This window comes from Tamandua tetradactyla, chromosome 2 (assembly GCF_023851605.1).
Source record: "Tamandua tetradactyla isolate mTamTet1 chromosome 2, mTamTet1.pri, whole genome shotgun sequence".
Taxonomy (NCBI): Eukaryota; Metazoa; Chordata; class Mammalia; order Pilosa; family Myrmecophagidae; genus Tamandua; species Tamandua tetradactyla.
The window spans coordinates 30,564,084-30,576,169 of record NC_135328.1 but is presented as its reverse complement, the minus strand read 5'-3'; the positions used below and the strand labels follow the sequence as shown (position 1 = coordinate 30,576,169).

Genomic DNA, 12,086 nt, shown 5'->3' with positions numbered 1-12,086 from the left:
CAAGATCAGAAAATTTAACATGCAGAACTACTAATTAATAGGCCATATTCAAATTTCACCAGTTCTCCCAACTTTACTTTTTTCTGGGGGTGGGGGGGAGGCAGTGCATGGTTGACTCTGGGTCTCCCGCATGGAAGGTGAGCTTTCTACCATTGAACCTAACTTAGCTTTTTGGTGTGTGTGTGTGTGTGTGTGTGTGTCCGTCCGGTATCCATTTCCAGGTGTGTGTGTGTGTGTGTGTGTGTGTGTGTGTGTGTCCGGTATCCATTTCCAGGTGTGTGTGTGTGTGTGTGTGTGTGTGTGTGTCTGGTATCCATTTCCAGGTGTGTGTGTGTGTGTCCGGTATCCATTTCCAGGTGTGTGTGTGTGTGTGTGTGTGTGTGTGTGTCTGGTATCCATTTCCAGGTGTGTGTGTGTGTGTGTCCGGTATCCATTTCCAGGTGTGTGTGTGTGTGTGTGTGTCCGGTATCCATTTCCAGGTGTGTGTGTGTGTGTGTCCGGTATCCATTTCCAGGTGTGTGTGTGTGTGTGTGTCCGGTATCCATTTCCAGCTCATACATTTAGTTTGCCTTGCCTCTGGTTTTTAAAAAAATCAGGAACCGTTTCTTAGCCTTTTTTGGTCTTTTATGAAATTGTCATTTTTAAAGAGTTCTGGTCAGTGGTTTTTTAGAATGTCCCTCAGTTTGGGTTTGTTTGATGTTTCCTCATGATTAGAGTCAAGTAATGCATTTTTGGTAGGAATTCTGTGTTAATGATGCTATGTTCTTTTTTGGGTGTGTTTGATCACTTGGTTAAGGTGATGTCTGCCAGGTTTCTCCGGTTTCTGTATTACCCTTCGTAATTGTAATTAAATCCTTTTTTTTTTCTTTTCATGTGCAGACATGTAATTGTAATTAAAAGTAGTTTGTGAGGAGATGTTTTTTAAGCTGTGTGAATGAATATCTTGTTCCTCACCAAGTTTTATCATTCATTGCCTGAATCAATTATTATTATTTAAAAATGCCAATTTTTCTGTCATTCCTTCTACTCCTGTCTTAGCTGTCTCCCATTAGGTTTGAATTTATTAGCTCTAGTAGCTTTCTTTCTTCTAGGTTTTCTCTAAGTATCCCTATGCCAATAGGGATAGTTTTACTTCTTCCTTTCTGATTTGGATGTCTTTTACTTCTTTTTCTTGTCTGATCTGGCTGGCTCTTCCAGTACAGTGTTGAATAAATAGCATTGGTGTTAGGGGCATCCTTGTCTTGTTCCTGGTCTTAGGGGGAATACTTTCAGTCTTTCACCATTGAGTATGATGTTAGGTGTGGTGTCTTCATATCATGTTGAGGAATGTGTCACATAAGTTTTGATAAGTAGTGTTATCAATCATTTACTTAGTTATCGTTCCATTCCTGTCATGATTTCCCAATTAACCAGTTATTAGAAAATATTTTAGATTTCTCTCTATATATTCTCTTTAAAGATGTTTATTTTATTATTAATTCCTCTCAATTAAATTGTGTCTAGATAGTGTTGAGATCTGTTTCATAGCTTAGTACGAGGTCAGTATTAATACAAATTTAATGTATGATTGAAAAGAGTATGTATCTTCCTTTTTATCACTGCCACATTTGCCTGCCTGTCTACATCTCTGTTCATATGCTCTCTTTTCTCTCCTTTCTGCTGCTGTCTAAACCAGTCTTTTACATTTGCAGCAGGTTCTTTTCCCTCTCACCTGTTCAGGAACTTTGCTCCAGCAATTCTTTCTTCTCTCTTGCATCATTACTCTTGAACATGTACTTTGGTGGGCATCTGTAGTCATTTCTTTTGGTTATATACTTAGGAGTAGAATTGCAGGATCATATGGTAGGCATATATTTTGCTTTTATGGATTTTTACAAAATGATTTCCCAAAGTTGTTAGACCAATTTATGTTCATTCCAACAGTGTATGAGTGTTTTAATTGCTCCACAGCCTCACAGCATTGATAATAATCAGCCCTTTTGATATTAGCCATTGTAGTGGATATGTATGGTATTTCATTCATTTTAATTTGCATTTTCTTGGTAACTAATGATTCTGAGCCCTTTTCTCTTTGCTTATTGGCCATTTAGTTATCCTATTCTTTGAAATGCCTAAGGCCCCTCTTTTTTTTTCTTTAATTGAGTTGTCTTGCTGAATTATACATTAATTCTATATTTCAGATGTGAGTATCTTGTCAGATATCTATCTGCATTGCTAATATCTTCTTTTGGTCTGTGGCTTTCTTTTCATTCCTAATGTCATTTGAACAGAAGCTCTTTTGAAATCTACTTACAAAATTGTTTTCTTTCATAGTTAGTGATTTTTATGTCCTAGTTTAAGAAATGTAAGTACTATCCAAAGTAATGAGGATATTCTCTCCCCCCCAGAAATTTTATATTTTATTTTTCATATTTAGATTTATATCTGGACCATTTAGAGCCATTTGAAATCGATTCTCCTCTATATATGGTATGAGGTGAGATGAAAGTTTTCCCATATGAACATGTATGATATAGCACCATTTGTTGAAAAGACTGTCATTTTCCCCACTATGCTGCAGTAGTGTAGTGTTTGTCCTTTGTTGTTTGTCTGTTCTGAATGTTCTATTCTGTTCAATTGGTCTCTGTATTCCTGTACCATACTATGATATTAATTATTGTCATTTTCAGGGTCTTGAGTCCTGGTTAGCCAAGTCTTCTGGCTTTTTCTACAAGGTGGTCTTGTTAATCTTGGCCCACAGTGTTTCTTTATAAATTGTAGAGTCAGCTTTTCAGTTTTCCACCAGACACCTGCTGAGTTGTGATTGGATTGCATTGTCTGAAGATCAATTTGGGAAGAACTGGCATCTTGTCAATATGGTCTTCCCATCCACGAACATGTTATATCCTTTAAGTTTTCCTTAACTCCTCACAGCAGTGTTTTGTAATTTTCTTTGTAGAGATTTTGCATATCTTTTATTAGATTAATTCCTAGATATTGACTTCTTTGATGTCATTGTAATTGGTATTGTTTTCAAATAGCATTTCTAATTTTTCTTGCTAGTATTACGTATTTTGAATTTTCTGTGTACCAATCCTGTCATCTGTGAATAATGACAAGTGTTATTTTTTTCCTTTCCAGTCTTTGTGCATTTTGCTTATTTTTCTCAAGAAGTCTTACTGTACTGGCTAAAAGTTACAGTATAATTTTGTATAGAATTGTAGTATAATTTTGAATTGATAATGGACAGCTGAATTTTATTAATACCTTTCTGAATCTGTTGAGTTGATCCTGTGATTATTATCTTTTATACTGTTAATGTGGTTAGTTAGTTATGCTGACTTTTAAAATGTTTAACCATTTTTGCCTGTATGCAACAAACTCATCTTGGCATGATGTACTATCCTTTTCATATATCACTGGATTTTATTTGTTGTTCTTTTCTTTTTATATCATGTTACTTTTATATTTGCTTCTGTATTCATGTGAAATAGTGGTCTTTTCCTGTTCTGGAAGTGGTTATGAAGAAGGATTTTATAGTAAATCCATCTGGGCCTGGTGTTTTTCTTTGAGGTTTTAAGGTAATATCTGTGGTAATTTAAAGTTATTCATATCTGTTCTTTAAAATAGAATTTATAATTGCAAGATATACCATTGCTATCTAATTAAAAAAAACTTTTAAAATAATGTAATTATGACTTTTTACTAAGGTGTAGCTCCATCTGATGATCTCTTGTGTCTGTGAAAGAATGCATGGTATTTTAGCTTTCTGGCCTGTTCATCAAAGTTTCAGTTTTACTTTGGTGGTGGTAAGTGGGGGGAGGGTGTGTGTTTAAACAAACTTAGCGCATCGAATACCTACTCTGAGTGATTGATATTCTGGAATGTGTGCTCTCAAATATTGATAGACTCCCTATTTATTATTATTTTTTGTAATAGTAGTATGCTTTATTCAAACAGAAAGCTTGCATTAATAATAATAATTGTATAGTTTATGAATGGTTAGCCATTAAAAATTGTTTCTGTAGGATATATACCAAGGTGACATTTTATAATTTTTTAGTGTATGTTTTCATATATGCCTGTGAATATGCACACACAAAATCTAGATGTTCCCTTTGGTAGATATTAAACGATATTTTCCTAATTCAAATGTTTAAATGAACATTTGAAAAAACTTGACCATGTGTATTTGAATCTTTTCAGTTTTTATCTTGTATGAACTTTTTGTATCATTTCAAATGAGTAATATCTCCTTAGAAATTCTTTCCTTAAATCTTCTGACCTAGTTTTCTCACCTAGCTTTTTTTCCACTTCTCTGTCTTGCTTATCAGGCTCTCCTTTCACTATCTCCAACAGTCTGGCCCAAGTTTTTGTTCCTGTCCAGTTACCATATATGTGAGGTAAACCTGGGCAACATCTGACCTCTTTTGGGTTTACTCTTTATTTTGTGACTAAGCCCTTGCATATAGGGTTTCAGTACATACTTGAATGAGTGACCTAGATGAAGAGTGAGTGCATCATGGTGAAGGTAGTAGGGCGCTGGGCCTTGGAGGAAGAGGAGAGTTTACCTAAGCAGAGAGGAAAGGGTAGGGTGAACTGCAGGTCTCCGGGACCACATTGCATTTACTTAAGTCTCTTCAGTCTCCTCTGGTCTGTAACAGTTTCTCAGGTTTTCCTTGTATTCATGGCCGTGAAAGTTTTGAGGGGTACGGGCCAGGTATCCTGTAGAATGCCTACTGATTGGGGTTTTCCTGTGTTTTACTCCTGGCCATACTGAGGTTGTTTACCAGTGGCTAGCCTGGGGTTTTTGGAATGAACACAATGGAAGCAAGTGTTCCTCTTGTCCCATCATATCAAGGTCCATGATTCCACGTGATGTCATTGATGATATTAACTTTCGTCACTTCATTAAGATAGTATTTGTCAGTTTCTCTATGTAGTGTTAATTCCTTTTCCTACTCTATTCTTTGGAAGCAAGCCATTAATTTAGTCTACCCTCAGAGAGCTGAGGGTGGAGAGGTGGAGAACATAGGACTTATATCCTGAAGGGGTGTTGGAGTTCTTCTGTAAGAACAGTTTGTCTAGTCTACTCTATTTATTTATTTATTTTAAAAATTAATTAAAAAAATTTAACGAACGAAATAAAACATTAGCATATATAATCAGTAATTCACAATATCATCATTTAGTTGCATTCTTCATTTCTTAGAACATTTGCATTAATTCAGAAAAAGAAATAAAAAGACAATAGAAAAAGAAATAAAACGAAAACAGAAAAAAAAAGATTATACCTACCATACCCCTTACCCCTCGCTTTCATTGATCACTAACATTTCAAACTAAATTCATTTTAACATTTGTTCCCCCTACTATCCATTTTTATTCCATATGTGCTACTCGTTTGTTGACAAGGTAGATAAAAGGAGCATCAGACATAAGGCTCTCACAATCACATAGTCACACTGTGAAAGCTATATCATTTTTCAGTCATCCTCAATAAACATGGTGTCATGGTTAGGGACAGGTGTCAACTTGGCCAAGTTGTGGTACCTGTTCATCTGATTGGGCAAGCGCTGGCCTGTCTGTTGCAATGAGGACATTTCATAGGATTAGGTCATGATCACGTCAGCTACATCCACAGCTGATTCCATTTGTAATCAGCCAAAGGGGAGTGTCTTCTGCAATTAGTGATGCTAAATCCAATCATGGGAAGCCTTTTAAGGAGGACTCAGAGGAGACAGGTTCCATTCCTGCTTTGGCTGGTGAGCCTCTCCTGTGGAGTTCATCCAGGCCATCCATTGGAGTCATCGGATTCGCAGCCTGCCCTGTGGATTTTGGACTCTGCATTCCTACGGTCACGTGAGACACTTTCATAAATTTTATATTTGCAAGTGTTCCCTGTTGATTCTGTTTCTCTAGAGAACCCTAACTAATACACATGGCTACTGGAACACAGCTCTACATTTAAAAAAATTTTTTAATTTGTTTTACATGGGCAGGCACCGGGAATCGAACCCGGGTCCTCGGACATGGCAGGCAAGCATTCTTACCTGCTGAGCCACCGTGGCCCGCCCCACAGCTCTACATTTTCAGGCAGTTCCCTCCAGCCTCTCCATTACATATTGGATAACAAGGTGATATCTGCTCAATGCATAAGTATAACCTCCAGGATAACCTCTTGACTCAGTTTGGAATCTCTCAGCCAATGACACTTTGTCTCATTTCATTCTTCCCCCTTTTGGTCGAGAAGGCTTTCTCAATCCCTTGATGCTGAGTTTCAACTCATTCTAGGATATTTCTCAATCTCTTGATGCTGAGTCTCAGCTCAATTCTAGGATTTCTGTCCCACGTTGCCAGGAAGGTCCACATCCCTGGGAGTCATGTCCCACGTAGACAGGGGGAGGGTGGTGAGACTGCTCGTCATGTTGGCTGTAGAGAGAGACCACATCTGAGCAACAAAAGAGGCTCTCTTGGGGGTGACTCTTAGGCCTAAATTTTAAGTAGACTTGACCTATCCTTTGTGGGGTTAAGTTTCATATGAACAAACCCCAAGACTGTGGGCTCAGCCTATAGCTTTGGTTGTCCACTTGCCTGTGAGAATACCAAGAATTCAACTTGGGAAAGTTGAATTTCTCCCCGTTCTCACCACTCCCCAAAGGGTACTCAATTTATTTAATTATTCAATCCTTTATGTCAGTATGGATTTATATTTATACTTTGGGTTATAATCTCATACTGTGTTATTTACCTTGTTCAAATTTTTCCAGCTTTGGCCCTTAAGAACTCTTTGGCCTTGCTTCTTGTGTCATTTTGACATGCCCTGTACCCCACTTCCTTTCTGACACTACAAAGTGCTACAGGTTTCTAGTATTTTTCCTGTCCCAATTCTAGAATCAGCCATTTTCCCAAGGAGCTCCATTTGTTGGAGAATGGGATTTAAAAATGAAAATCTGGATACTGAGTTTGCTAATTGTATGAGGGTATCATTGCCTCTAGGTTTACAGTGAGCAGAGCTAGGTAACATGCATATACACACATATATAAATGTATGTATGTATTACTTCTCTTAAAAATATTGTTGCAGAAAATTTCAAGGACATACACAACTATAAATTCTCAGTATCTATTATACATTATGAACAATTATCTGTTAATGGTCAAATTTGGTTTCATTTATATGCCCTCTACCTACTATATCCCCCTATTATAGCACCTTAAAAATTAATCATTTTTTAATATCAAAAACCCAAGCAGTTGCAGTTGATTGCTCAGGGTACAAGTTGCATTCTTATTCCCAGCTTCCTCCTCTCCCCTTCTTGCAGTATATTTGTTGTAGAAACAGGGCTGCTGCACTGTAGTTCATCACCGACTGCATTTTGCTGAGAGTATCACCAGGGTTTTGTATAACATGTTTCTTTCATTATGGCTTTCTTGTTGGAAACTTGTTTCTCACTTTGTTGTTAGATAACAGTGATTCTGTCTTTGGAGAAGCATCATCAGTAAGATGATTTCACCAAAGATACATTGTTCCTGGCATCTGATTCAAGTTTTCCTGCCTTGCTCTGCTAGCTAAGTCTAGAAGGTTCTTTTAAAACGCACATACCTTCCTGTATTCAAGTCATTTAGAAAAAACAAGTAGGTCTGTACAAGATAATTTGTTATCTTGGCTTTGTTTTCCTTTGTTGAGGAGGTTAAATGATTCCTTGCCATAACCAGGACGGTACAGTTTGCTACTAAACCTTTTCTTTGTTGGCTCTGTGTCAAAATAATCCACATACAGGGCTGTTATAGTTCTGATTGAAGGATCTGTTGGACAGAAAAAAGGATTGAGCTATGAAAATAATTAGTCTCAATTGTGGTTGATTTGCTAAGTTCCCTCTTTTCTTTTTATATTATAGATCAGCTTGAACGAGTCTTTTTGCGACTCGGCCATGCCGAAACAGATGAACAGTTGCAGAATATTATATCTAAATTCCTTCCTCCTGTTTTACTCAAACTGTCTAGCACCCAAGAAGGAGTACGCAAAAAGGTAAGCATGTTGGGCCAGTTGGGAGAATTGTGGTGAATAAATGGTGAAGTGACTTTTCTGTGCCCATTGTTTGAAATCCAGGTTTACGATCCGAATTATAACCTTTCAAAATGGAGAGTAAGTCTTAGGAGCAGCTTTCATCTTTTAATAAGAAGTATATAGCCTGTGAAAACTTCAGAAAACTTCTGACAACAAATCAGTTCAATTCAACAGCAAGGAGTTGTTAGGCCAGACCCCAGAATTAAGGGCAGTTCTATTCAGGATTGCCCTTTAGACACTTTTCTTAAATTCAGGGTCCCAGGCACTCACAGTTCCTACCAACTGGTTACAAATTTGGGCATTCCTGCCATCCCCTTGGGTTCAGTAACTTCCTGGAATGCCTCACAGAACTCGATGAAAGCATACTTTTGATTATAATGAAAGGGTATGAATAAAAGAGGCCAAAAGAAGAGAGGCTTAGGGTGAGGTTTGGAGGTCCCAAATGCAAGCTTCCATGTCTTCTCCAAGTGGAATCAAAGTGCATCACCCTCCCAGCATATCAGTGTATTTTCTGAATCATGGAAGCTCACCTAGGCTTTGAGTGTCTATTTCTTATGGTGTTTCATTACGCAGACATGATTAATGAAATCAGTACCCCCATGGTTGAACTTAGTCCTCCTTCCCTCCCAGAGGTCTAAGATATCTGGCTCATATGAGGTGACTCAAAGCCCCAAGCCCCTAAATCACATGGTTATTCTTCCTGGTGTGGCCAGCCCCCACCCTAAGACTGCAGGTAAGGCCCACCCACCCCATCCCGTATCTTCTTAGTAAATGTACTATCAGGTATGGTCCCCTTCCCAACATGAATAACAAAAAACACTCTTATTACAGGAAATTCCAAGGGTGAGGAGGTTATCTCTGACAAAGAAAAATTACACTAGGCAAGGATAACTTTAGTCAAAGCTGTATGCATTAAAGAGAGAGATCAGAAGCTCTTGTGAGGACTTCTGGGTCAAGATGGCAGCTTAACAATGTGTGCATTTTAGTTCGTCCTCCAGAACAACTACTAAATAACCAAAAACAGTACAGAACAGCTCCTGGGGCCACGTCAGTGACCAGACACACAGCGTACCCCAGTCTGGACCAGCTGGACTGGCTGCAAGCCCCCACAGAACCCAGGGAGAGTCCACCAAAGTTAAAGGTACCACATCATCTTACTCTGGTGGGACCTGCAGTCAGACAAGCACCACATACTGGGCAGGATAAGAAAAACAGAATCCAGAGACTTCACAGGAAAGTCTGTCAACCTGCTTGGTCTCACCTTCAGGGAAAACCGACACAGGTGACTCTTTCCTCCTGAGAGAAGGCCAGTTTGGTCTCGGAAAATTCGACTGGGGTCTATAATACCTACGTAGACTCTCCTAAGGGTGGGAATGGGGGGAACGTACCACACAAGCAGGGCAAGAAACAAGAAAACAAGAACTGAAAAATTTTCCTCTGTTAAACAAAACCTAAGCTAAAGGTCCAGATAAAGCTGAATTGAATGTCAAAAAACAGATAGACAACAAATTCATCCAGCAAGAAAATCCTAGGTAAAAGAAGAAGTGTAAGCAATCTCCAGAATAAACTAATTAAGGTAATTAAATGCCTAGATGCCAGCAAAAAATAACAAATCACACTAGGAAAATTGAAGATATGGCCCAGTCAAAGGAACAAACCAACAATTCATATGAGATACAGGAGCTGAAACAATAATTTAGAATATATGAACAGACATGGAAAACCTCATCAAAAACCAAATCAGTGAATTGAGGGAGGATATAAAGAAGGCAAGGAATGAACAAAAAGAAGAAATTGAAAGTCTGAAAAAGCAAATCACAGAACTTATGGGAATGAAACCAAGGTAGAAGAGATGAAAAAAAACAATGGAAACCTACAGTGGTAGATTTCGAGAGACAGAACATAGAATTAGTGAACTGAAGGACGGAACATCTGAAATCCGGCAAGAAAATGAAAATATAGAAGCTCTTGTGATAGAGAGAGGGAGACCAGAAACTATCACAATATAGGGGAGAGTTGGGCTCTCAGCTCCCTGAAGCAGTGGGTGGGAGAGTTTTTAAGGACTGCTATGAGCTAAAGGAAGAGGACTAGAGAGGGAGGGCAAGCAGTGGGCTGTGTCCTTTACATGACTTTATCTCCTGTGTTTATTGTCTAAGTTGGATAGAATATGTTCTGCCTGGATTCTTTAAGGGAGTTCAGGGGCCTAGAGTCAAGGAGACGTCTGTCTAAAGTTCAGTCAAGCTAAGGAGATGGGTAAGGCTTTCTTAGACAATAATAAAATGGGTGGGGGTTTCTGCGGGATCACAGAGTTCAGATAAAATTCAACATTATCACCTCCCAGGAGCCAGGAACAAAGACTGGCCAAGTCCTTTGTTATACTACTAGTGGCTTTTATGTGCTTTACACAGCTGTGGTTAGCACTAACTATACACTTGGCATTAGTGCCTTTTGTAGTTTCTGGGTTGCTCAAGCAAATACCGTGCAGTGGGTTGACTTAAACAATGAGGATTTAATAGCTCAAGGTTTTGAGACTAGAAGAAGTATAAATCAAGGCAATGGTTTCTTCCTGAAGACTGGCCTACTAGGGCTCGCTGCTGCTGATCGTTGGTCCTTGGTTCCTTTGTCACATGGCAATGCATGTGGCAGCCTCTGTTTTCTTCTGGGTTCTCTTGATTTTCAGCTTCTGGTTGGGTCTTTTGTGTTTTTCTCTCCATTTCATTTTTCTTATAAAGGACTCCAGTGATAGGATTAAGACCCATCCTGATTTGGGCCAACTGAAGTGACCTCATCAAAAGGTCCTACTTAAAATGGGTTCACACCCAAAGGAATGGATTAAGTGTGAGAACATGTTTTTTTCTGGGGTACATAACTCCAAACTACCATAGTGCCAGATATAACATAATAGAAGTAATTATTCCAGAATATATAGAGGCTTGAACTAAAATCTGTGCCCTTCGTTCAGTATACAAGGTGGTAAAAGGACAAAAATGATCTTAGTACTTGGCTGACAGTTCCTATAACCTCATGAAAAAGTAAGCAAAATTTATTCAAAAGAAAGATATTGATGTATGGCTTCTGTTTTAGAGTTCTACACAGTACTGTTGGATAGAAGACACATTTTCTTTTTAAAGCTAAATGTTCTACATGTATATTTTCCCATTTCATTTGTAAAATAGTTCAATCATATTATTTAGTTTATTTATACTAGATCTTTGGGTGTCTGAGCTACAGTCCTCATATTTCTTCTTTTCTTCATTTTTTTTCATCTTCCTGGAAGTCTGTCCTGAGAAGGAATATGAGTCCTGATTTGGGTTCAATGGGAAAAGAGTACCTTTAACAATGTCTGTTGTGTTTGCGGGAAAGAATGAGACATTCTTGTCATATAGTTGACATGCCTGCTGTTAGTACATGATTTGCTGAGATAGATGAGTTATTTGATTATGTAAATGGCCTATTTAAAACCCTTCTATGGGGTGTATGGATGTTTCAGTAGTAGAAAGCTTGCCTTCCATGTGGGAGACCTGGATTCAATTCCCGGATCATGTACCTAAAAAAACAAGACAAAACAAAAAGCCCTTCTTTGGCTTCTGTCACTCTTAGCATAGTATGGAATAAAAGGCCCTTAATGAGTTTAGTTCTGTTTAATTATTTAGTTTAACCAATTTCATTACTTGTTTAGCAAATGTTTATGGAGTGCCTTCTGTACACTAAGTGTCGGGGATACATTGAGGAATGGAAGAAATGGTTGAGGAGACTGATATTAAACAATCAGACAAACAGGATACAGTTACAAATTGTGTCGTATGTTAAGAGGGACTAGGAAAGGGTTCTGTGGAAGAATGTGTTTTGGGAACTTGCTGTAGATTGGGTGGGAGGCAGAAGGGAGGGGTCTTTGGAGTATGAGAAATAGCCAAGCAGAGAGATGGATGACAGGCATTAGTAGTAGAGGAGGCCATGTGCAGAGGTTCTGAGCTAAACAGTTCTTCAGGGTATTGAAAAAGCTCATGGGGATGATGCAGGCAGGAGGGGAGAAGAG

The 12,086-nt window shown here is 38.4% G+C and overlaps 1 protein-coding gene across 2 annotated transcripts in view; it reads left to right on the top strand.

Annotated features, from left to right (window-relative positions):
* The window catches only part of ECPAS (Ecm29 proteasome adaptor and scaffold), a 171,809-nt gene that overhangs the window by 42,498 nt on the left and 117,225 nt on the right, over positions 1–12,086 (top strand). For both annotated transcript variants that reach the window (XM_077141840.1, XM_077141855.1), the window contains exon 2: positions 7,881–8,011. In XM_077141840.1, coding sequence (XP_076997955.1) covers positions 7,881–8,011 — 131 coding nt within the window. The remainder of the gene's footprint in view (positions 1–7,880; positions 8,012–12,086) is intronic.